At 47.6% G+C, this 19,880-nt stretch overlaps 8 protein-coding genes across 8 annotated transcripts; 2 read left to right on the forward strand and 6 right to left on the reverse strand.

Moving 5' to 3' along the window:
- The first annotated feature begins 370 nt into the window (after positions 1 to 370).
- Positions 371 to 3,180, forward strand: FOIG_01433 (uncharacterized protein). The gene has a single exon (XM_031198309.1). The coding sequence runs from the start codon at positions 944 to 946 to the stop codon at positions 1,217 to 1,219; it is 276 nt and encodes a 91-aa protein (XP_031074076.1). The 5' UTR covers positions 371 to 943; the 3' UTR covers positions 1,220 to 3,180.
- Positions 3,090 to 4,505, reverse strand: FOIG_01434 (uncharacterized protein). The gene has a single exon (XM_031198310.1). The coding sequence runs from the start codon at positions 4,316 to 4,318 to the stop codon at positions 3,551 to 3,553; it is 768 nt and encodes a 255-aa protein (XP_031074077.1). The 5' UTR covers positions 4,319 to 4,505; the 3' UTR covers positions 3,090 to 3,550.
- A 792-nt stretch (positions 4,506 to 5,297) lies between these two features.
- Positions 5,298 to 6,413, reverse strand: FOIG_01435 (uncharacterized protein; the record flags this gene model as incomplete). Its single annotated transcript, XM_031198311.1, has 1 exon — positions 5,298 to 6,413. One exon carries the CDS (start codon positions 6,411 to 6,413, stop codon positions 5,298 to 5,300), a length of 1,116 nt encoding a protein of 371 aa, XP_031074078.1.
- Positions 6,414 to 8,511: 2,098 nt separating this feature from the next.
- Positions 8,512 to 10,264, reverse strand: FOIG_01436 (uncharacterized protein). The gene is made up of 2 exons (XM_031198312.1): positions 9,196 to 10,264; positions 8,512 to 9,125 (listed from the first exon to the last, which is right to left on the reverse strand). Exon 1 carries the CDS (start codon positions 9,886 to 9,888, stop codon positions 9,574 to 9,576), a length of 315 nt encoding a protein of 104 aa, XP_031074079.1. The 5' UTR covers positions 9,889 to 10,264; the 3' UTR covers positions 8,512 to 9,125; positions 9,196 to 9,573.
- Positions 10,265 to 12,834: 2,570 nt separating this feature from the next.
- FOIG_01437 (uncharacterized protein) lies at positions 12,835 to 13,130 on the reverse strand (the record flags this gene model as incomplete). Its single annotated transcript, XM_031198313.1, has 2 exons — positions 12,835 to 13,056; positions 13,104 to 13,130. The coding sequence occupies 2 exons, from the start codon at positions 13,128 to 13,130 to the stop codon at positions 12,835 to 12,837; spliced, it is 249 nt and encodes an 82-aa protein (XP_031074080.1).
- Positions 13,131 to 15,363: 2,233 nt separating this feature from the next.
- Positions 15,364 to 15,501, reverse strand: FOIG_01438 (uncharacterized protein; the record flags this gene model as incomplete). The annotated part of the gene is made up of 1 exon (XM_031198314.1): positions 15,364 to 15,501. The coding sequence occupies one exon, from the start codon at positions 15,499 to 15,501 to the stop codon at positions 15,364 to 15,366; it is 138 nt and encodes a 45-aa protein (XP_031074081.1).
- A 1,225-nt stretch (positions 15,502 to 16,726) lies between these two features.
- FOIG_01439 (uncharacterized protein) lies at positions 16,727 to 16,990 on the forward strand (the record flags this gene model as incomplete). The annotated part of the gene is made up of 1 exon (XM_031198315.1): positions 16,727 to 16,990. One exon carries the CDS (start codon positions 16,727 to 16,729, stop codon positions 16,988 to 16,990), a length of 264 nt encoding a protein of 87 aa, XP_031074082.1.
- Positions 16,991 to 18,666: 1,676 nt separating this feature from the next.
- Positions 18,667 to 19,409, reverse strand: FOIG_01440 (uncharacterized protein). Its single transcript, XM_031198316.1, has 3 exons — positions 19,277 to 19,409; positions 19,155 to 19,225; positions 18,667 to 19,104 (listed from the first exon to the last, which is right to left on the reverse strand). The coding sequence occupies exons 1-3, from the start codon at positions 19,319 to 19,321 to the stop codon at positions 18,984 to 18,986; spliced, it is 237 nt and encodes a 78-aa protein (XP_031074083.1). The 5' UTR covers positions 19,322 to 19,409; the 3' UTR covers positions 18,667 to 18,983.
- Between the last annotated feature and the right edge of the window lie 471 nt (positions 19,410 to 19,880).

Genomic DNA, 19,880 nt, shown 5'->3' on the forward strand with positions numbered 1-19,880 from the left:
GCAAGGCAAGACCAAGGCAACAAATGCAAGATGAAGATCAGAGACCGGTCCGTATCAGAGATACCCCCACGTGCAACGCATAGTCGCGTCTCAGTTTTCGGGGTTTCTGGAAGCGAAACTGGTTGGCGAGCGAATAGAAGAGGGTCTTGTACAACAAGCCATAGACGAAGCAAGACCCAGACGCGGCAATCGTTGATAAAATGGAAAAGATTATGTGGAACAGAAGTTGGTCGACACTTTTTTGTCACGTCCTTGAGGCCGGGGGACCAATCATGGAGTAAAGGGGACCGGGTGGGCACCCGGTGCGGTCAGGTCCGTCAGGTCCGTATGATCCGGGGGTGTTTATGTGTGTGAGTCTGTGGGTGTGACATGAAGTCAAGTCATTCACGGTGGCAAAGATTTATCATGTCAACATCTCGAGATTTGTAACGCGACGCGACGACCGTATGACGATGATGTGCTAAAGGAACACAAGAGAAAGAAGAAGAGGGTGGGAGCGGGATAGCGGGACCTACTGTAGTTTCGCACTACAGCATCCATCTTCCTTTACCTCCATGTTTTTAGTTCGGACAGCGGAGTTTGGGTGCAGTCGGCGATACGGAACCTGGCAGGGGGTACGCCCGGGGGTGGATGATAAGTCTCTGTAGGTCGGTTGGTATCAACACTAGGCACGGAGTACGTATGGACTATGGAGTAGCACATCATTGAGATGAGACGGCAGATCAAGGCCGCGAGTTTCCATGGGATCGTGAAAGCATAAAGAGGACGGTTCCCTCGCTCCAAATAGGAATTCCCTTTTCTGTTCTCTAACCAAAACAACAAGCCTCGATTCTATCTTCCTTTCAAGTACAACGATCCAGCTGTCTCGCCCACCTCAGCTACATCTATATCTCACTATCAACAACAACACTCTACAGTTCAACTCTTCTCTACAACATTCACAATGTCTGCTCTTCCTCCTCAGAAGTTCCTCCCTCTCACCCCGGCTCCCAAGTCTTCTTTCCTCTCCCTCGCCCCAGCCACTTCTCCCTCATACCCTCAGAAGCCCGCTGTCCGCTCTCACACTCGTCCCTCTCCTCCTCGACGAGCCTCGACTGAGTCCTCCAGCTCCAGCTCCAGCTCCAACAACAGCTACCGCATCCTCAAGCTTGGACCTGTTCACTACGGCGAGCATGCAGATGAGCACAAGACCGACTTTCATGATGTTATCCTTCACTAAAGTCACGGTAACCTTTGTGAATGGCGTGCTTTTGTGAGGAGGTGTGAAATTATGACAGCGCAAGCGATGATTTTTTATTCATTTCGATTTTCATGAATATGACACAACCAACAAAACTTACGGGATACCACTTTGATTGACAATTTTGGATCATAAAATGAAAAAAAAAAACAAGGCTAAAAAAGAAAACGAAACGGAAAAAAGCAAAAGGTGAACAAAAGGTCCCCCCAACTGTGAAAAGATGGGGGGTGGGCATCTTCAGCTTCGGTTGAATGGAACAAGAGAATCAAACGGGATTAGGATTGAGGTGGGCGGCTTTGGTCTGGATCCTGTGAAAGCAAGAGTCTTGAAAGGCTGAAAAAATTGAAGCAGAGGTTTATGCTGTTTTGCATTTCCTTATTATCATCTTCTCTCTCTCATTATCTATCTATCACTGAGAAAGAAAGGGAAAAAAAAGAGTGGAATTATTAGGGAGGAGGACTTTACTGTCTCTATTCCCTGGGAGCTGGAAACATCTTGGCCTACAGTAGCACTATTGATAGCGGCAAATCATGATTCCAGTCCTTTCCGGATAAAGCAAAGAGTGTCGAATCTGCAACCAGAAGGGTCCCTGAGTGACGATGATCAGATATCCATAGCCCATGGGCATTTCGGCATTGAGACCGTGTGTCATGGATAGAAATGCGGTGCGGTGTGGGCGGTAAGCCAATGTGAGATTGACAGATTTGTAAGGCTGTCCTATCAGTTAGCGTAGTTGCAACACGGGTCTCCTTCAGTCAATCATTGATCTTCGGTCTTATTATTTGACATAGATAGCAAGTGTGTGAATCAATGAGTTGTCTTTTCACTTCCTGTCCATCCATGATCTGGAAAGGTTTGCTCATACATACACGCACATGCAATGTCTGCACACCCATAGACTCAGCCTTTCAGATATTACCGGCATTTCATTGATTCTAGACCGATCATGTGCAAATGCACAGAAAAGATAGTCGAGATAGCGTAGCATTACCGCGCCGCGTCTCGCATTGCATTACATGGAAACCGGCCCAAAAAGAAAAAAAGAAAAGAACGTGCCATCAATAGCCGGAGCCTGCCGCCCGCGCAGACTTGCTATATCCGGCATAAAGACTCTTAACCATGATCTGTTTATACACGACCCAATCAGATTCTCCTAGTTTTTGTCCAGGCTCTCGGTAGACTCAGGGCCCGGGGTAGCAGTTTCGGGAGGTGGCCGAGAAACCTGCATGACGTCCACTGAATTTTTCACTTTTTCCTTGTTTATTAATTTTGTCGGTATTTCCTGTCAAAATCCCACTGTTTTATAACAGTGCACAGCATTACATTATGTTGCCGATCATGGGCGCGGAGAGCATGACCGGCTTTTTAAGTTAGTCAAGCGCTTACACAGCATTATTTGCGTCAGAGATAAGAAAGGGCAAAAGGAAGATGGTTGTTTCTTCTAAAAGTATCCGATCTGAAAACCATAAATGTGTCAGCTTATTATCCCATAAAACACCACGAAGCGTGGGTGGTGATAGAAAAAGGACCCCGACCTTCATTCATCCTCAACGCTTGGGCCAATTGCGGGGAAGCGGCTTGTCACCTTGAAGCGTAGGAGAGACACGGAAATACGTCATTCCTCATTTTAATGCTCGTTATGCGTGACCTGCTTGCTATCGGAAGCTGACGGTGATCCCTCGGTGTTCCGACGGGGATATCGAGGCGTGTAGAGAATTGTTGCTATGGTTGGTTAGGAGCGGACTGTTTCAAAGACTGTGCTTGTGTACGGAGGCGCATTTGAGACAGGAGGTATGAATAAGATTGCGTTTATAGCGAGGCTGCACCAGGAGAGAGGTTAAACAGCATCGCCAAGACGGCACACAAGATGCTCATGCTGATCACTTTTATTCTACCTGCCCAGAGGTCCAAGCATACTGCGCTATAGATCTCGTGACCAGTTTATAAGTTTACTCAATTTAAGCCTAACCTTTAGTCTTTGAATCCCTGACACTTGATGATACGCTTTGGGATAGCATGCTGATGAGTTGTAGCTGGCAAATCCCTTTGTCGCTCCCAGATATGCACCCTTCAGCATGATGATCTATCTGAGAAACCTTCACATGTTGATCAATTCTTAGGAGTAACCATCTCGCACACCCTCTTCTTCATCCCATACAGAGCCACTGCACATCTCGGCTTCTGTGCCGTCTCTGACCGTCTATAATCCGCCACGTACAACACATACACCCTCAGCTTTCATTCATGTGCCACAAGCGTCAAATGCTGAAAGATCATCCTCATGGTGTTCAGTTGCCTTGCCTGTGAAATTCACCACTTCTTCTCAGTGCCTATGACCGTGATCTCCTTTCTGTCCGGATCTACCACCCGGATTATCTCCCGCCAATCAATCCTCACCCTCTCCCGCTCCCGTCCCGGGTCTCCACTCTCCGCTCCGCATCCTCCGGCATGGAACCGGCACCATGTCTTCGCATGCCGCGCGTCTACCCATAACCGCGCTGACAGTAGGTATGGATCTGCCAGAACACGCAGAAGGCCCTCCAGAGGTGGTCGTGCAAACATGTCCAGGTCTTTTCCCGGCTTGGCAGGGCGGAAATGGACCGGAGTCCTCGGCTCGACGGGGGTGCGAACCCAGACTGTGAGGTAGTCCATCCTTCCTTGCACAGCTAGCTCCGTGAGCAGTGGTATAATATCTGTTCCTATCCACCCTCTTAAGCGGTCAATTCGTACTTCCAGTCTTGCTATTCTGCGTAGAGCATCTCGTGTTGTGAGCAGCGTAGCTCGGCCGGGAAGTCTGTCGTCGACTCCGTGCGGAGCGCTCTGTAATTCCCTGCGGATGTGCTGTGCATGGGGCCCTGATGCGTCCAGCAAGAATTCGTTTCCTGCGTACAGTAGCGGAGTGGCGATGGTGTGTAGCGCTGGGTGAGAGAGGAGAATGGGCAGCGGGTTGACGGGTGATCCAGTGCATGGGCAGAGACATATGGGCGTTAAAGATGTGACGAGTGGCTTCAGGATGATGCTGAGAATATCCACCGGGAGGTCGAGGAGGTTGAGGCTGTTGACCTCCGAGGTTGTCATGATGGCGGTACCTATGATGACGACTCTTGACACTGATCTGAGCGAGATATCACTGGTTCGTCCTGTGACTGTGGCATTCTACTATCCAGACCCTAGATGCCTACAGCCCAATATTTCCGGTTTCCGTGAAGCCGCAGCCTTCTTGTGAAACATGTCGTTTGAATAGGATTATGTTGTGAGGTTCGAGTTTAACAGCCAGTGGCGGCTAAGCATGATATCCCCGCGACCAATAAGTGGGGCTTCTGTAGAGCTCCTAGATACAGTCCACTGCACACACGACAGAACCCGAGACAACGATGGGAGTTGTATGCAACTCTAGTTGTGAAACTGTTATCCTGAGACGAGCTGGACGGTATAAAATTACACGATCTGAGTAAGGCTGTCGGTTAGTGCGAACTGTTGATCCATATATACCTACAGTATAAGTACATATCATTCTTAGAGACCAGCCCTAAACTGAAGGCCCTTATGATAATACTTAGAGCCACCTCGGAATAAATTAATAGTAGTTGGATAATTACTAGCATTAGTTTTCATGACGGTGTTACTCCAAGTCTTAGCACTATCACATGAGACTCACTTTCTGACTTGATCATCAACATCCCCTATCAAGACGATGGCTGTCGCAACAACAACACGGCCAAGCCCTGTGATCGCTACAGCATAGGAAAGGCATATTGCAATAAGTTTTAGCTGTATGATTCTATGAGATCTTTCAGACGGTGGCAACTTTTGAAGTTCCGGTATGCGCCCTGAGATTCATTATCTGGACATCATTACCGCCCATCCTTTAACTCGGCCTTCGTCTCGTTCATTGTGTTGTCGTGACTGTTCCCAAAGGAACTGATTATCATGTCGAGGTCTGATGGTTGTTCCTGTGGCGGACTTTCCACCCCTTCAGCCTCATAATCAATTGCTGAATATACGCCTGCTACTCCTGCTCCGTGTCGGACGTCTCTTTGACCTTTACCTCGAGCGTTCAGTTACCATCAGAGAGTTTTTCGATTTCTTCGCCTTGTATGTTGATCAGCTCTTCTAGTTCCTTAACATACGTCTGCCGACTGCGATCCATGCCCTTGTGTTTTGCCTTAATCTTTCTGTTGCGATCAGAGAGCCTCTCGATTTCTTCATCTCGATTCTTGATGTGATCTTCCAGTTGCCGAACATACGTCTGCAGATCGTGTTCCTTTTCGGCCGCATCCTTGAGGTTTGCCTTGAGCGCTCCGACACGATCGAAGAGCTTTCTGAAGTCTTCGTCTCCTTCTTTGAACCTTCGATGACGTCGACGCTCCAGCTTCTTGATTTGCGCGTCTTGTTGTTTGATGACTTCGTCTTTTTCGCTGATAAGTTCGTCCCGTGCCATGATTTTCCTTCTGAGATAAGTAATTCTGCCTTGTTCCATGCCCTCAACACCTGGGGTCGTTTGCACATTGGACGGCTCTGGGATGGCATTGTTGGACAAAGCGGTAGTTCGGTCAACCTTGTGCCTTTTTGTGACCCTGTTGAAAATATCGCCCGAATTAGACTTGCGCTTGGAGGGATGATCGGTTCCGTCTTCATTGCAATCCCCATTATCCTCTTTGTTCTTGTCTCTGGGAATTCCATCGCCAGCATCCGAGAGGGGGTACTCGTCCCCCTGCACAAAATTTCCATCGTACTTGATGAGTGCCTCCTCCTCTGAGACGTTTTTTGGGAAGAAAGGTCGTGTATCAGGGAAGCTCTGCCCCCAAAACCGTGACATTTCGTCTGCGATGCCAAGGACGCGCAGGTGGGATGGCCAAATAGCCGCCACAACCAACCAGGCTGAGAAATTCAGAACTTTTGAGCGTCCTTGTCCTATTAGCATTTTATATTGATGAGATTGGCTAAGGTTGCGCGGGCTGTCTACCCATTTCTCATGCCTGAGAAACCTGGCGACCTTTAGCTGAATCGTCTTGGGCATGTCGAGACGCATCTGGTTGTAGTTGGCAAGGACACTCTGGACCCGAGATCGGGCCATTGATGCGTCGTGACAGTTTCTGATCTTGCCACCAAACTCTCCCATACTCGGAGAGTAGGGGTCGAGATCAGATTGCCCTCTCTCGACGTCTACCATCTTGATGAATGCTATTTAATTGTCAGTATATAGAAGGAAGAGCAAATGATATCTGAACACAAGGGGAGAGTAAGAGACAAGGTATGAAAGAGGAATGTGACGGTGGTTAATAGGATAGATCACAGATGTCCCGGGGGAGGAACATAAGACCGCATTTTGGACCCTCTGAGAGAATTGCCAAAAAGCCAGAAAAGAAAGGGAAGATACTGTTGGATAGATGACACCTACCAGAATCTGGCTCTGCTGTTAGCGCTATCAGAGAAGGTGTGGTAAACAGATTTGCACAGTTGTTCGATGGTAACAAGAATGGGAGAGAGGAAATCATTCTCTGGTATGAACTTGGATCTGAGGTAGGGTAGTCTTGCCATTGCGATTATGTGGCGCTTGCTTCATAAATTATCCATTTCTCCAGGAACTACGGATTCTCTATCAACTTTTCAAGTTGAGAGACAAATCACATACATCTCTCATTCCCAACCAGAGTTGCTACAACCAGAGTTGGAAACACCCATGTCAGTACAGCTTTAGCGCCAGTGTCCAGATGGTCAGTGAATCAGTAGCCGAAAGATGTGGTTTCTCGCCTTCAACTGAAGCAGAGCAAGACTCATCATCGACCCGATGCGAAAGAGGTTCGCCAGCCTTGTTAGACTGCACCACAATTTCAACCCATGTGAAATATCTTTCGGAGTTCTCACCAACAGGCGGCATAAGCCAATGTGATGAGAACGGGGATAGTTACAGATGGAGGTGGTCGTGTCGTGGGCCGGCACGTCACGTCCCGTATAATGCGGATCGCGAAGGGGAACGGGAGGACAACGGCATTTACTACAAGCGAGATGTGGAGGTTACATCTCCTGAAGATGTTGACTGTTTGTATCATACGGGCCGGAGAGTTTTTTTATTCTTTTGAGTCAGGCGGGTGTTGCTGTGTGACGATTTTCGGGGTGTACTGAGTTTTGGCAGTTGTACTGATACTGTACGACTACCAACAATAGAAGCAAAGATGAGAAAAGTCTCGGTTGCAGATTGCCAGAGTTTGAAGGGTAGTAAATACGGCCTGTTGCAATTGACAAGGTTAAGTTCCTTCGCTAGGAGGGTAAAACACTGCGGGTATCACGACCTGCATTTGGCCCTTGTGTCCAAATCGGCAGAAAGAGAATTGACAGACAAGTTGATTCAAGATTTCAATCATCAAGAAACTACTCTTTGTAACAATTGAATTGAGTGCTGTGTGTTCATGAGTTGGTTTTACTCAAGACTCGCTCACCCCAGCAATGAGATACGATGAAACCATGTCACATGATCAGTGACGTCTGCACGCACAGCTGCTCGTCTCAACTCCACCCAACCCAACACCAACAGGGCCAGGGGTGTTTAATAATTAATCGAATTGCCCAGGTAGCTTGGTCGACCGGAAGTGAAAGAAGAAGAGAAGACGCCATCTCTGTACTAATAACCAACGGAGAAAGAGTCAGAAAGGAATAGTTTACTGCTCACCGACTGAATAACTATCGACTAACTAAAATCTACATGAATCGGACTCAGCTTGCACTAGGCCGGAGGGCTGAGACTAGTCTAGTACATGCAGATAGATATTGGGCGCTTAAAAGTCTACGTGGTGACAGATTCTCCCAGTGAGAGATCTCCCTGAACTCTGCCTTACCTCAACCGCTACTAGAAGGAACAGGAGGATCATATCAAATTGGACTAAGTCAAAGGATCTCTGATGCACGGCTCACGATGCCGTTGGTAGCATCTATGCAAGAGGCTGACTTACACGGACATTCCTTTCCGTATAGATCCATAGCTCAGACCTTGAGAGGCGGTGACATCAAACCTCGTGCACAGTCCTCATAGACGCCCACGAGGCGTTTTCATCTCTCCAGAACCCACAATGAGGCTGTAGAATAAGATATATCGAAACATATTCCTTTGCTGCATCGTTGATGGGTTGGTCGTGGCTTTCTTTAGGGCCGCTGTTATGGCCGTGGCGTAGCGTGGCGTAGGGGGTCGCAGATTGGGCCAGAGGATCAGTGTGACTGTTAGTGGGGGCAAACTTAAACCAACTTCAACCTGACTTCCATTGGAACATATAGGAATACAATGTATAATATCATGCGAGAAATAAGATCGAGAATAAGACAGGTCAGCATTTGTCCACCAAGTAAAAGCAAAAGTTAAGGCTATTAGCGAGGATACCCCAGTTCTTCGAAATCTCGCCTAAGTGCAGCGGATACATGGGATCCTGGTCATTTCTTATTCACACGCCCCAATCACACTCCTTTCAACTCAATCAAGCAAGGGGCACCTAACCCATGCATGTCAAAACGGTTTGTGAGATAAAGTAAAGATGCAATTCAAACTATCAAGGAAAGTAGATAGATAAGTGTAAAAGAAGAAGAAGAAGAAGAAGAATAAGAACAAGAATAAGAACAAGAACAGGACGAAAATAACCAAAACGATGCCTTCTGACTTCCGGAAATGACTGTATCACCCTCTCATCTGTGCTGTTCTGGGAGTCCGGGTTTGTTGCCAAACAACTCCAGGGATACCACGGTCCATCTATGGATTCAGAAACAAATCCAAAAAGATATAAGAAATCCCCTCCATGATCACCATGCGTTTCCACCTTGCGCGGGGCAGCCAAAGCTTTTGCAGATCTAGGAATCTGCTCATAACTTTTCTCCCTTTCTTCGAGGGTATAGAGGATCGCTATACGTGACACTCGTTAGCTGCACTGCAGCGTAGAGGCTCGCTTTCAAAGGGAAACTCAGATACCAACCTACTAGGTCGCCCGAGGAGGGTTAGGGCACTGAGGGCGTCCACAGTAGCCCTCCCACGTCGTCGAGCCCTGATCGGTGACGTTGCTCATGCATCGGCAGGAGGTGCCGGGCTGAGGATCAAGGTTAGAAACAGTGCAGCCACACTGAGTCCAGTGCTGAGTAGTTCTCCAGTAGCACATGGTTGCTGATGGTTTTAAGTTGGAACCTTGAAGAGAATGCAAGAGAGTTTTTGTCTGTTGTTGAAGCTAAAGACTTCAATATATAGCAACAAACTGGCGTTGTGCGAGGATTGATTTGTTTGACAGCCGGAGCTAGTTGACTCAAGAGATGACAGGCAGTTCACAGCCGTGATCCGAGAAGTTTGTGTGAGTATTTGGTCACACTTGTCCCGACGGGTGTGGCTTTGTGTATCTGACGGAAAGAGGCTTGCTGCCGTGGTAGACTATGGAGGGTTGGCACCAAAATATGGCTGAGGATTGGGGTTTAAGCTGAAGGACAATGAGACCTCGAAAGGAAGAGATCTTCAGAGTGATGATATGGAATATTGAGTGTAGAACGGTGGTTTGAAGTGCTGTTGAGTCTGAGCTGTGAATATCGGATTGAGGCAGATGTCCTTGGCCCTTATATAGCTGGTGACACGGTCCCGAGGGTTTGGAAACGATTATGACTGAGCGAGGCAGTTTACTGTCCATGACACTATGTGTACAGGTGTCTTGGAGATTCCACAATGTGAAAGTCGAAATAACCCTCAAAACGAGAGCAAGGAAGACGGATTGTTGGTCCTGTTTGCACTTCCCAGGTGTTGAAAGACCAGGAGCTAGGTTGCTTAGATAGGTTGGTTGGTTAGCTACCTAGTCAGTTGGCTCTGGGTCGGCCAGGGGGTGAGGCTTGGAGGGGGTGTGTGTTGGTGCGCAAAATGTACTGCCAGGCACTCCCCTTTCTTCTCGGCCCTCTGTCCCCGCAAACACCACAGAAAAGAGGCGAGGGGAATTCTGGAAAAGGAGGCAATCAGCTTGTAAACTGAGATATAACCTCCGAGCCCCAAATCAGGTCGCTTGTGTGCCGCAACACCACGCTCTGTTGGCAGGCTGGTCCAAGGGTTGACTTACGTCAAGGCACATCAGTCCACAAGGAAGTTCTGGGCAGACCAACAGCATTAGACTCCGATACAGTTCTGAGAGCCCTCATAGAATTCCACGCGGTGTGACTGTGAAGGAGATTGTGTGAGCATGTTGGCTTCAATGGGGCCCTTTGTAGAATGGGTCATCGTGCATCCACACTCTACGGACATGTTCTTCTGCATTGAGGGGAACCACCATCATGCATCTCAAATCCGTCGTCAACATCATGGTCGCAGTCAGAAGGGCCAGCAGTTGCGATTTCTTTATGTAGTTGGGTACGGTTTGCTTGATGCTCGATTGCCTGCCGTGAGCAGTGGCCGGCTGTCACACGTTGCAGCCTGTGAACACTCACTAGTTTAGTTTGGTAATGGCATCGTACAAACTTTTATCGAGGAGCAGTACAGGTCGGGCAACATAATGAGCTACTGTCTCGTAGCCCAAGTTCTTGAAATGTTGGAAAAACTGATGTTGAACGATCCCCTGCATCCGTAATCGAAGGCATGCGTCAAAGATCTAAGCTCCTTTGCAAGCTGATGGCTTGCTCAATGAGCGGGAAAGCTCGCCCCAAGTTCCCACTAGTAAAGCTGCAGGCCTGACGTTCAGATGACAGCCTGTACCCATGCTACCATCCATTACTCGAAAGCCTTCAGAACACTGAAGCTGAACCTGGCCAGAGAATATGACACTGGTAATTGGTGTGTTTCAGCAAACAAGTAAGACGGGCTTTGCCGAAGTCGCCGATTTTTGCAGCTGCCACATGGACGTGATAGCTCCATACCTGCCACCCTCCTATTGATGCCTCTCCCGCTGTCGATTTAAATTGCGGCCAACAGATACCGGCTTGTGTCATGACGCCACAGAAATTGGTATTTTTCATGAATGCGGGCCCCCGGACGTTCTTTCGATCTCCCTGGTGACCTACCAACTTGTTCTTCGGCACATCTCGAGGAAAATTTCTTCCTTCGTGTGTCTGTTGGTCCAGGTTCTGCCATAGTTCCTTGTCCCTTGGCTAAGCTAAGACGCGAGAGGCGTTAGACGCCTTGTGGAGCTAGCGGATGTTGCACATGATCCGCGAAGAGACCATTAATCCCTATGTAGATTAGGTAGACGACGGGATGTAGGGTCATTCTGGGGTCGTCAAAGGTCAAAAGGTCAGGTACTAGCTGTGTTTGAGAGCGAACAAAGAAAGACTGCAGAACCCTGTCAACCACTAGGGTTTGGACATATCAACACCATTAGGGAGATGCATATAGTACATGACAGCGGCCTATGTGAGTGGGAATATACATATCGCGCTTGCATCGACGGGTCAAACTCTCGTTGCCGAGTTTGACGCGGCGGATGAAAGTAACGCTGTTGCTTCGAGCAATTCACCTCGTCAAGGCGACCTGTTCGGAGTGATGTCTAGGTGGATATGCAGGCCAAATCATGCGCGCGGGCCGCTGAAGGCACACCATGAGAATACCCGCGACAAGCCAACAACACATGTAGATGCCAAGGAGAGCAGACGTCGGCTGTTCCTGATACTGGAAGTGTCTTCAGCGATCACCAAGGAGAGTGTGAAGAATGTAGCCAACCGTGTATCCACATCTCGTAAAGACGGGGATGATTCCTGATTGTGCGTCATGTCTCTTTGTTCTATTCTCCACAAATGGTATTATCTGCGCCTCGTTCTCGACTATCAGGTCGTGCATACGGAAACGAACGACATGTAGTCTAGGATAGCTTTACACAATTCCGCGCTGCTGCATGACTCGATGCACGAAGGGAGAGGTTTGTCACACATGGTTGTGCTTGACCATTCCCTTCTCGATGATGAGAAGTGTGACAAAGCTGTAGTTTGTGCGTTCCACTATCCCAAAGTGCCCCATGTTGTGCCGTGCCATATCATGCCATATTCAAGTTAATATATGCCGGTTTGTCCATTCCGGGTCTTGGGATCTTCATCAAAAAGTTGTGTGGGTGTGAAACTATACGTCGAGTGATGATGCCGAAGCGGGCCAGTATCGACATGGAAGTCAAAGGAGACTTTCATTTGGATGCTGTCTGTTGGTGAAGTGGAAATACAACTGCCGTTGTAGGCTGAATGATGATCTGAAGTATAATTCGTGTACCTTGCAGTATCTGAACTCCTTCCTTACAGTGCTGACCTACCACGTCTGGCATCCTTCTGTACATACTAAAGCAGGTCCGATGGCTTCAACTAGAAGAACTCTTTCCTACTACAAAGTATTGCTGAACTCTGATTGGACTGAGCTTGATCAGGGAAGCGATTACCCCTGTCATGGGGCGCTTGGAGCTGTTGCTTCGACAGAAAACTTATATAGAATTGACACTGTCCATACCGCCAATGGATACGCTATAAGCACAGTGTTAGTAGGCGGCCGCACATCCCCCTGTCTGTTCTCCAGGCGGGGACCGATAAACCCCTGCACCTTCCTGCAGCTTAGGTTGGGTGTGATGGCGCGCGGCTGTACCTTACCTTGTCTTCACATCAACTCAACGCGCCTCAACCCATCACAGCAAACCTCGAGCCGATGAGTCGATGATTTGACTCCAGCGGCGCCTTTCTGGCGCGGTTGTTGGTAAATCGACATCTTCACCCTCGGCTGGCCCACTCTGTACGAGACAAACTCCGCTGCGGCTGCGCCTACTACTACCTCTTGCGCCTGCACCTGCGTCTGCGCCTGCGCCTGCGTCTACACCTGCAACCCCCTTGCCGATGTTGTCTTCAAAGGCCTAATTTGTGTTGGTTTGGGTCGTTTTGCGCATGATATTTCACGAACCTTGCGTCTCTTCTTGGTACTTTTCATTCCGGATGACCTCCCGGAGCTCAGAAGCAAGTGGGCAACACACTAGATCAGCATGCAACAGAGTCTCATCGTCACACTCTCTACGGCCCTTGGCATGAATTCCTCCGATCTTTTCCTAAGAGCAATACTGTCATGCTCTTCACACTCTGACCGCTTACATCTTGGTGCCGTCAAACCCTTGAACCCCGAAGAGCCGAGGGTGTTGGTGTGTCTGGTATCATCTGCGGCCCTAGGATCTTCCCGTGGGCGGCCTTTGATGCGGCCTGATTCCTTCGACGGCCCCCAAGGCTTGTAGAGCTTGAGAAGCTTCGATAGGCATATTTGTACAAACTATTTGCTTAGTTTCGGTCGGCCACGGTCCGACTTAAGGTGACGAACACGCAACCACTATCATGCATCTCTGTCTGCTCCTTTAAGACCCCGTAAAGGTACCCTGGCACATGGCGTATGAGTCAAGTGATTGATACTGCATTCTACCTGCATTACACCTTCCAAGCTGGATTTCTCTCAGACGAGTGTAGTCGAGCTGCAGCCTTGATTAAGATCGTCCAACAACAACCTCATCATCTCACGATACATACCCAACAAGTTACATGCAAAGTGGCTCCGTGACTGGTTTGGTTCACTAAACACTCTCAATCGAGATGTAGCCGATGCAGAAGAAAGTACTCTAGCTCCAACATCCCTAATTCTCTCACGTCTCGACTTACATCAAGGCATGGGGCACGGGACGGCACGGATAACACTAGCTCGAGTTGTCCTCGTTCACAAAAGCTCATCACACATTACCCTTGTTTGAAGTGTTGGTTTTGCACACGTCTTGGTACAAAGAAATTATCGCCATGCATGTATTGATAATCACTTCTTGTGATAACTGCCTAGCAGGGGCAGCACCCACCTTCCCAAGAGTAAGACTAGGTCACCATATCAAGTTAGGAGAACTCCGAAGTAACTAGATACGAGTTGCATACTCTGGTGGACCGTGCCGTGAGTACGGATGACCCAAGCCGTCAAGAAGCTGTCCGTCTTCCGAAAGTGACGGTGTGGGTGTTAGTGAGCCAGATTTGCTGCATCGTAACTAGTCTAGTCACCAACAAGAGCTTTGGTTTGCGTTGAAAACTAGTTCGGGTCACGCGAAGTGCTTCCGATACAAGTTCCCTGCATGTTGTGGCCGTGGTGACACCGACTAATGGACTCTGAGCTGACTGCTGTTCAAAGAAAGAGATATGGTCAAGAGCGCGCAAGAGCGCGCCTGCGCCTAGCAAATGACGTTGATTAGGCAATGACAAAGCGAGTTTAAATCCATACCAAGTTCCTGGTTCTTCAGGGGTGGTAGGGTTTAGCGACAGGCTGCAACGGCGGCGCTTAGGAGTTATCCTCATTGGTCAACCAACACTTATGCTTCAACCCTGGTCACAACCCCAAAGACCTCACGCTCTGTGCAGGTCGAGATACAAAAAGAGAGCGAGGGCAGATAATTTCAAGAAAACCTACAGCTTAGTATTAGATATTGATCTTCCAGAGTATAAATTTGGTTTATCAGTGATAATTTGTAGGCATTATCATGAACATTGAGACTTTGTGATGAACCTCAGCCGTCGAAAGGCTGAGGGTCAGGTAGAATTCCTTATTCCACCACAGCATCACAGGATCATATTTATTATTACCTTCTTACTTGGGACCACAGCGGTCACTTCTTACCCTGACTTCCGCTGCTTTCCATCTACAAGCGGTCCTCTCGAGCCTCATCATATGAGGCAGCGATCAGCAAGAAACAGAACTAAGAACAGAGCGAGGTCAATAATGCCCCCCCCCCCAGTCAACACATCCTTGACCAGAAAGCTCTTCTTTCATAGGCAAGACAAAACTGCGTAATGATTGGATAATGTACTTTTTACAAATGGGTATTGACTATCTAGCTGAGGGTTTCCCCTCTTGTCATTACTCCTTAAATGAGTGACTTGTAAGCGGGATGTGGGCAAAACCTAATCAGGCATGATATAAAGCTCGGCATGTTTCTTTACATCGAAGACCTAACCAACTGGCCAATAGGGTGCATTGTATGATCATATTTATCCGTCCCGGGCAGATGGGGTCTAGTTTGTTGGCTATTTAATGGTATGTGTTGTTGGCTGTGTATGGAGTGGAGTGGCACATGATGAAAAGAGATAGAAAGTGGCAGAAGTATGGAAGATGATCATCAAGACGCCGTTCTCGGTAGACCCCGCGGCATTTAATTCTCGATCAACCTCACTTCTGAATCCGCCTTTACTAGGGCATTGCTGAGACTACCAACACCTTTCCTGGATGCCGAAGGAGGGTTATCAATGATGGCCAGCTCATAGGTCTCAAAGCATCGAATAGGTACCATGGTCGGTGTCAAAAAAAGATATGATCCGACACCGACTGGGAGATATGTCGAAGACAGACAGACCAAAGCCGTAACACTTTCTTTGATCGGTGACTTTCATTGCTTAGGTCTACCGCCTCGCAACAGTTATGGAAAGAGAAGTGCCAGAGTTAGGTCACGAGAGAACTCAAGGTGACGAGATGAGATAGATCTGTGGGTTTCATATGCTTGTTGTCAGAGGAGTAGGATTTTAAGACAATACAAAGAGTACATATCGCTTTTATTCCCATCACATCAACATGCTCTACTACGATGCTACAAAATACAATCAAGGGATATACGAGATTCGCGTCCTGACCTCGCATACATTCTACTAGCGCACACTTTCCCTCCTTTCTTAGAACGAGAGATCTCATTTGGACTGAATGACTATCGACTAACCTCTTTGATGAGCCTACAGGTTCAGCCTCAGGCTGTCGTTGGCGCGAACCCCAGTATTAACACAAGAAAGACTAGAGTAGCTATGAAGCACCTAGTGAATTCACCAGTGTCACTGTTGAAAAACAAGGGTTGTAACACAAGAGTTCATAGTCAGTTAGCCTCAGCGAGCAAGAAACTCTCTGACCCTAGGTCCAGGTGCCAAAAATAACTAGTCTAAAGTCTACTAATCTGCATTAAATCCATGATAATTTTACCTAAATCTTTTCACTATTTAGGATAGTTATCCTAGGATTTCTTGCCTTTCCTGTGAATCAATTGTCGGTCGCCATCTTCTTTTCAAACGTGACAAAAATACGGCAATGGCCAATCTCATAAGTCAAACTTTGTCCATGGCTGAATTTGTTTTCATGAGCATCAGTACCTACATGTTATACCTAGTACTCTATCTAAAATTTTGTACTGAATAATTTACTCTGTTAAAAAGGGGGCAAATTTAGGATAACCTCTGAATATAAATGATAACCTGCTATCCTTCTTTCGATCACAGTGGCATCTGATGATTTCTAAACGGGCTCTTTTATGGTTATCTATGAATCACTGGTATTTCTAAAAACTGTTCCCTCAGGGTATTAGGCAACCATCGAGGTGAGTGACCGTGATTCACCGTCCTCCAGCAGCGGCCTTTGCTCTGGGTATAAAGTCTCTCTCCCTCCTCCAACCTTCTTCCTCCTCCTTTATCTTCACACATTCTTCAATTTCTCACTTCTCGTCATCGCCGCATAATCTACGCGAATCGCCTACAACAATGGCCAGTATGGACCACATCGATGCAGCTCGTGTTCGCTTGCATTACCTCTTCAACGCCTCATTCGAGAAGCTCGACGACGCTCTCTCGAATGCGAGTACCACAGTATCTCACAAAGCCCATTGCTATCGTGTTGATATACACCTTCTCAGTGTATTATCCATCATTGGCACAAACGAAGGACCCGCTGTCAACAACTTCGTCGAGGTCCATGTGCCTCTCCCATCACAACGTGGCGACACATTCATCAAGGACGAGATTTAATCGAAGATCGTCACCAAAGCTTGTGCTTGTCTTAACGAGTTCCGAGTACAGCAAACACTTGGTAAGCTTATGGATCTATCTGCCTCTGGATATCAGCTGCGACTGACACTATTTGTGGTAGGGTTATGTCGGCAACACAGATTCCAGCCCACGCCTTGAAATTTTCCATAAGCTCAACACAAGGCTCAAGCATTGGCAAGTGACTGGAGTCGACAAACTAATTTGGCTTGCCAAGTCACCATTCAAAAGTGGCTTCCTCTGCGATGCCATGGGCCTTGGTGAAAGTACTCAGGCATTGGTCGCCGCTATTCAAGTGAAGAGAACCATGCCTACACGATCTGGTTTTATTGCAATCGTTACACGGGCTGGTTGTGTTTTGCAATGGGTAGATGAGATCAAGCGACACTTCAAACCAGTAAGCAAATTTCTATATCTGAGTCATACAGTTACTTATTTCATCAACAGGAACACCACACCCCATACAGCTTCCTTGATGATCCTGGTATCGACAAAAACTGTCGCCTGCAATACAACATTGTCGTTTCTTCTTGCAACTTCCGCATGGCAAAATACCAGGATTTAGTCAACTTTGCGGTTTTCTGCCACGCGATAGCGAGTTATGGAGTCGATGAGACTCGCAAGATGTGTAGGACAAAGCTCGAATGACCCAATTCCGTCTTAAATTCCAGCCATTATGATGCGATACGACGAAATTTCGCTGTCATTATTCTGTACGATACTCACAAAAAAGCCTTGTTCTACTCAAACAATGACAATCTACGGCCTGAAGAGCCTGAAGATGATCTTTTCACTCGTCCCTACCAGGGTTTAATCGTGGCTCGCCCCAAATCCATGGTGAGACTGAAAGCGAAGAAATTTGAGCACGTATTCGAGTTCATCGATCGAGTGGCTGTCTTGGTCACTGGGCAGATGATTGCATGCGCCAGGAAGTATCTCCGGCGGCAGAAAGCGATATCAGATGAGAGAAAACAGGAGCCATGTTCCTTGACGTTGTGGGTGAGGTACTGGCTCACCTTGCTCGCAGAGACGAGACGTCCTCGCGCCAGATTGTAGCCTATAATTTACAGTGTCTATGCACACACGGTCTGAGATCGTTCGCCAGTCAAACAAAACTGACAGTGGTCCGAATGCACCGCTGCTGGGTACTACCTCTGGCGGCTCAGGATTGGACCTTGCTGGGGGATCCTGGGTCATTGTCTGTGAGCCCTGGTGGGCGACAGGCTTGCATCAACAGGTCATAGTTCGTTGCCATCGAATGCCACGGTCAAAGCAGGTTGTGGCATACAGAGTTCTGGCTAATGGGTCCGTAATTGTCATGTGGAAGTTGTCAAGCATCGAAAAGCAGGCAGAATTCGTCAACGGCGTGGAGGCCTGGTCTATAAGAAGGCTTCAGAGCCCATGCCTCGAGGCATTGTTTCATGTTAAAATAGAATATACCCTGAGAGGCTACCACAAATGGGATGAATCGATACCATGGTATTGACACCATTTGCAACGGATCATGCATCCGCCGTGCACCTCCCAGCTTAAAATCATGGACTGGAAGTGGTGGGTAAATTTTGGCCGACAAGGCAACATCATGTACTTGGAACAAGCGAAAGAATGGTGAGCTGTAACTGGTGAGTGATGCATGGCTAAAACACTTTGGAATTCTCTGTCGGTTTCATAGGCGTTGTTTAGGGGCCACAATGAGGTCGCTAAGGAATCTTCACCTGATCTGCCACCTGTGAACTTAGATAGAAAGTACTGACTATGACATGTGCGGCAATATGACAGGTCTCTATTCTTAAATCATGATCGTGACATCTGGAATCTCAGATTGATCATTCCTCTCCCCTCAGAGAAGTGTCCTTTGGCTGGTCGAGAGCCCATAGACTCATAGCACCAAGCCTCAGTACCATCTCATTCCATTACATTGATCCCATCATGCTGCATTCATACCCATCAAAGCAGCCAATTTCCGTCTTCAGACTTATTTCTTGCCAGAGTTGGACGAGTGAGTGTAGCCACTGGGAGACGTGTAGGTTGAGCTACCTTGACCATCGTTGTGGTAAGTGCTTCCATTGGGGTTGGAGTAATAGTAGGAGCCATCTCTGGATAGAATGTTAGCACTTGATATGCATCTTGGTCAGTTCACGCCTACGTGTTGGAGTAATGATAAGAGTTCGAGTTGGAGGCACTAGCACCGTAGTCCCGGGAGCAATAGTGGTTTCCCTAAGACATGTTAGCAGTGACACGAATAGGTGTGTAGATGATGGGTCTAACCTGGCTGTTGGTGCCAGAGTTCTTGGTGGTGTAGTCCTTAGGCATGTTTACTCGTTTGACGAACAAGAAGATGGAGTGGTTTCGTTGCTCTGAGGTTCTTGTGAGAGTTACTATCGAAAGTTCAAAAGAGTTTCAGTTCCGGGAAAGTTAGCCTTTTATAGTGAGGGGGATTAGTCCCAAACGATGCCATGTCGTATTCACATGTTTAGTTATCTCTTGTGATGATTTCATTGGTGGTTTGCCTATTGCAACTACTAAAGAGAGACAAGCGAGGAAATCGTATACCCTTTTGTAGTTGAAGTTGCTAAGGAAGCTCGACCTGGGTTGGTTGATGTTAGCAATTGAGTTTCTCGTTAATTAGCGTCAATAGCTCACAACAAGGAAACAGGATATTGCTAGTGGAACACAAGGTGAATTCTATACAGACCATAAAGCATAAACAACAAAGGGATTAAAGTTTATGCGTGCTTACTGCTAAACCGGAAATTCCGGTCTGACCTGGGTTTGTGATATGCATAGGGTAAGTCAACATCTGTGAAGTCAAACTTGGCATTTGAGGTACAAACAAGATTGTCTCATTGGCTATTCCCTCGTACATCCCGCA

The sequence above is a fragment of the Fusarium odoratissimum genome (genome assembly GCF_000260195.1).
Source record: "Fusarium odoratissimum NRRL 54006 unplaced genomic scaffold supercont1.1, whole genome shotgun sequence".
Lineage (NCBI taxonomy): Eukaryota > Fungi > Ascomycota > Sordariomycetes > Hypocreales > Nectriaceae > Fusarium > Fusarium odoratissimum.

Bases quoted from the DNA above. Each gene is read 5' to 3' on its own strand.
- FOIG_01434 (XM_031198310.1), bottom strand. From the start codon at position 4,318: ATGACAACCTCGGAGGTCAACAGCCTCAACCTCCTCGACCTCCCGGTG.
- FOIG_01433 (XM_031198309.1), top strand. From the start codon at position 944: ATGTCTGCTCTTCCTCCTCAGAAGTTCCTCCCTCTCACCCCGGCTCCC.
- FOIG_01436 (XM_031198312.1), bottom strand. From the start codon at position 9,888: ATGGACAGTAAACTGCCTCGCTCAGTCATAATCGTTTCCAAACCCTCG.
- FOIG_01440 (XM_031198316.1), bottom strand. From the start codon at position 19,321: ATGCCTAAGGACTACACCACCAAGAACTCTGGCACCAACAGCCAG. The intron at 19,226-19,276 runs GTTAGACCCATC...AACATGTCTTAG, and splicing joins ACTCTGGCACCAACAGCCAG to GGAAACCACTATTGCTCCCG. The intron at 19,105-19,154 runs GTAGGCGTGAAC...CATTCTATCCAG, and splicing joins TCTTATCATTACTCCAACAC to AGATGGCTCCTACTATTACT.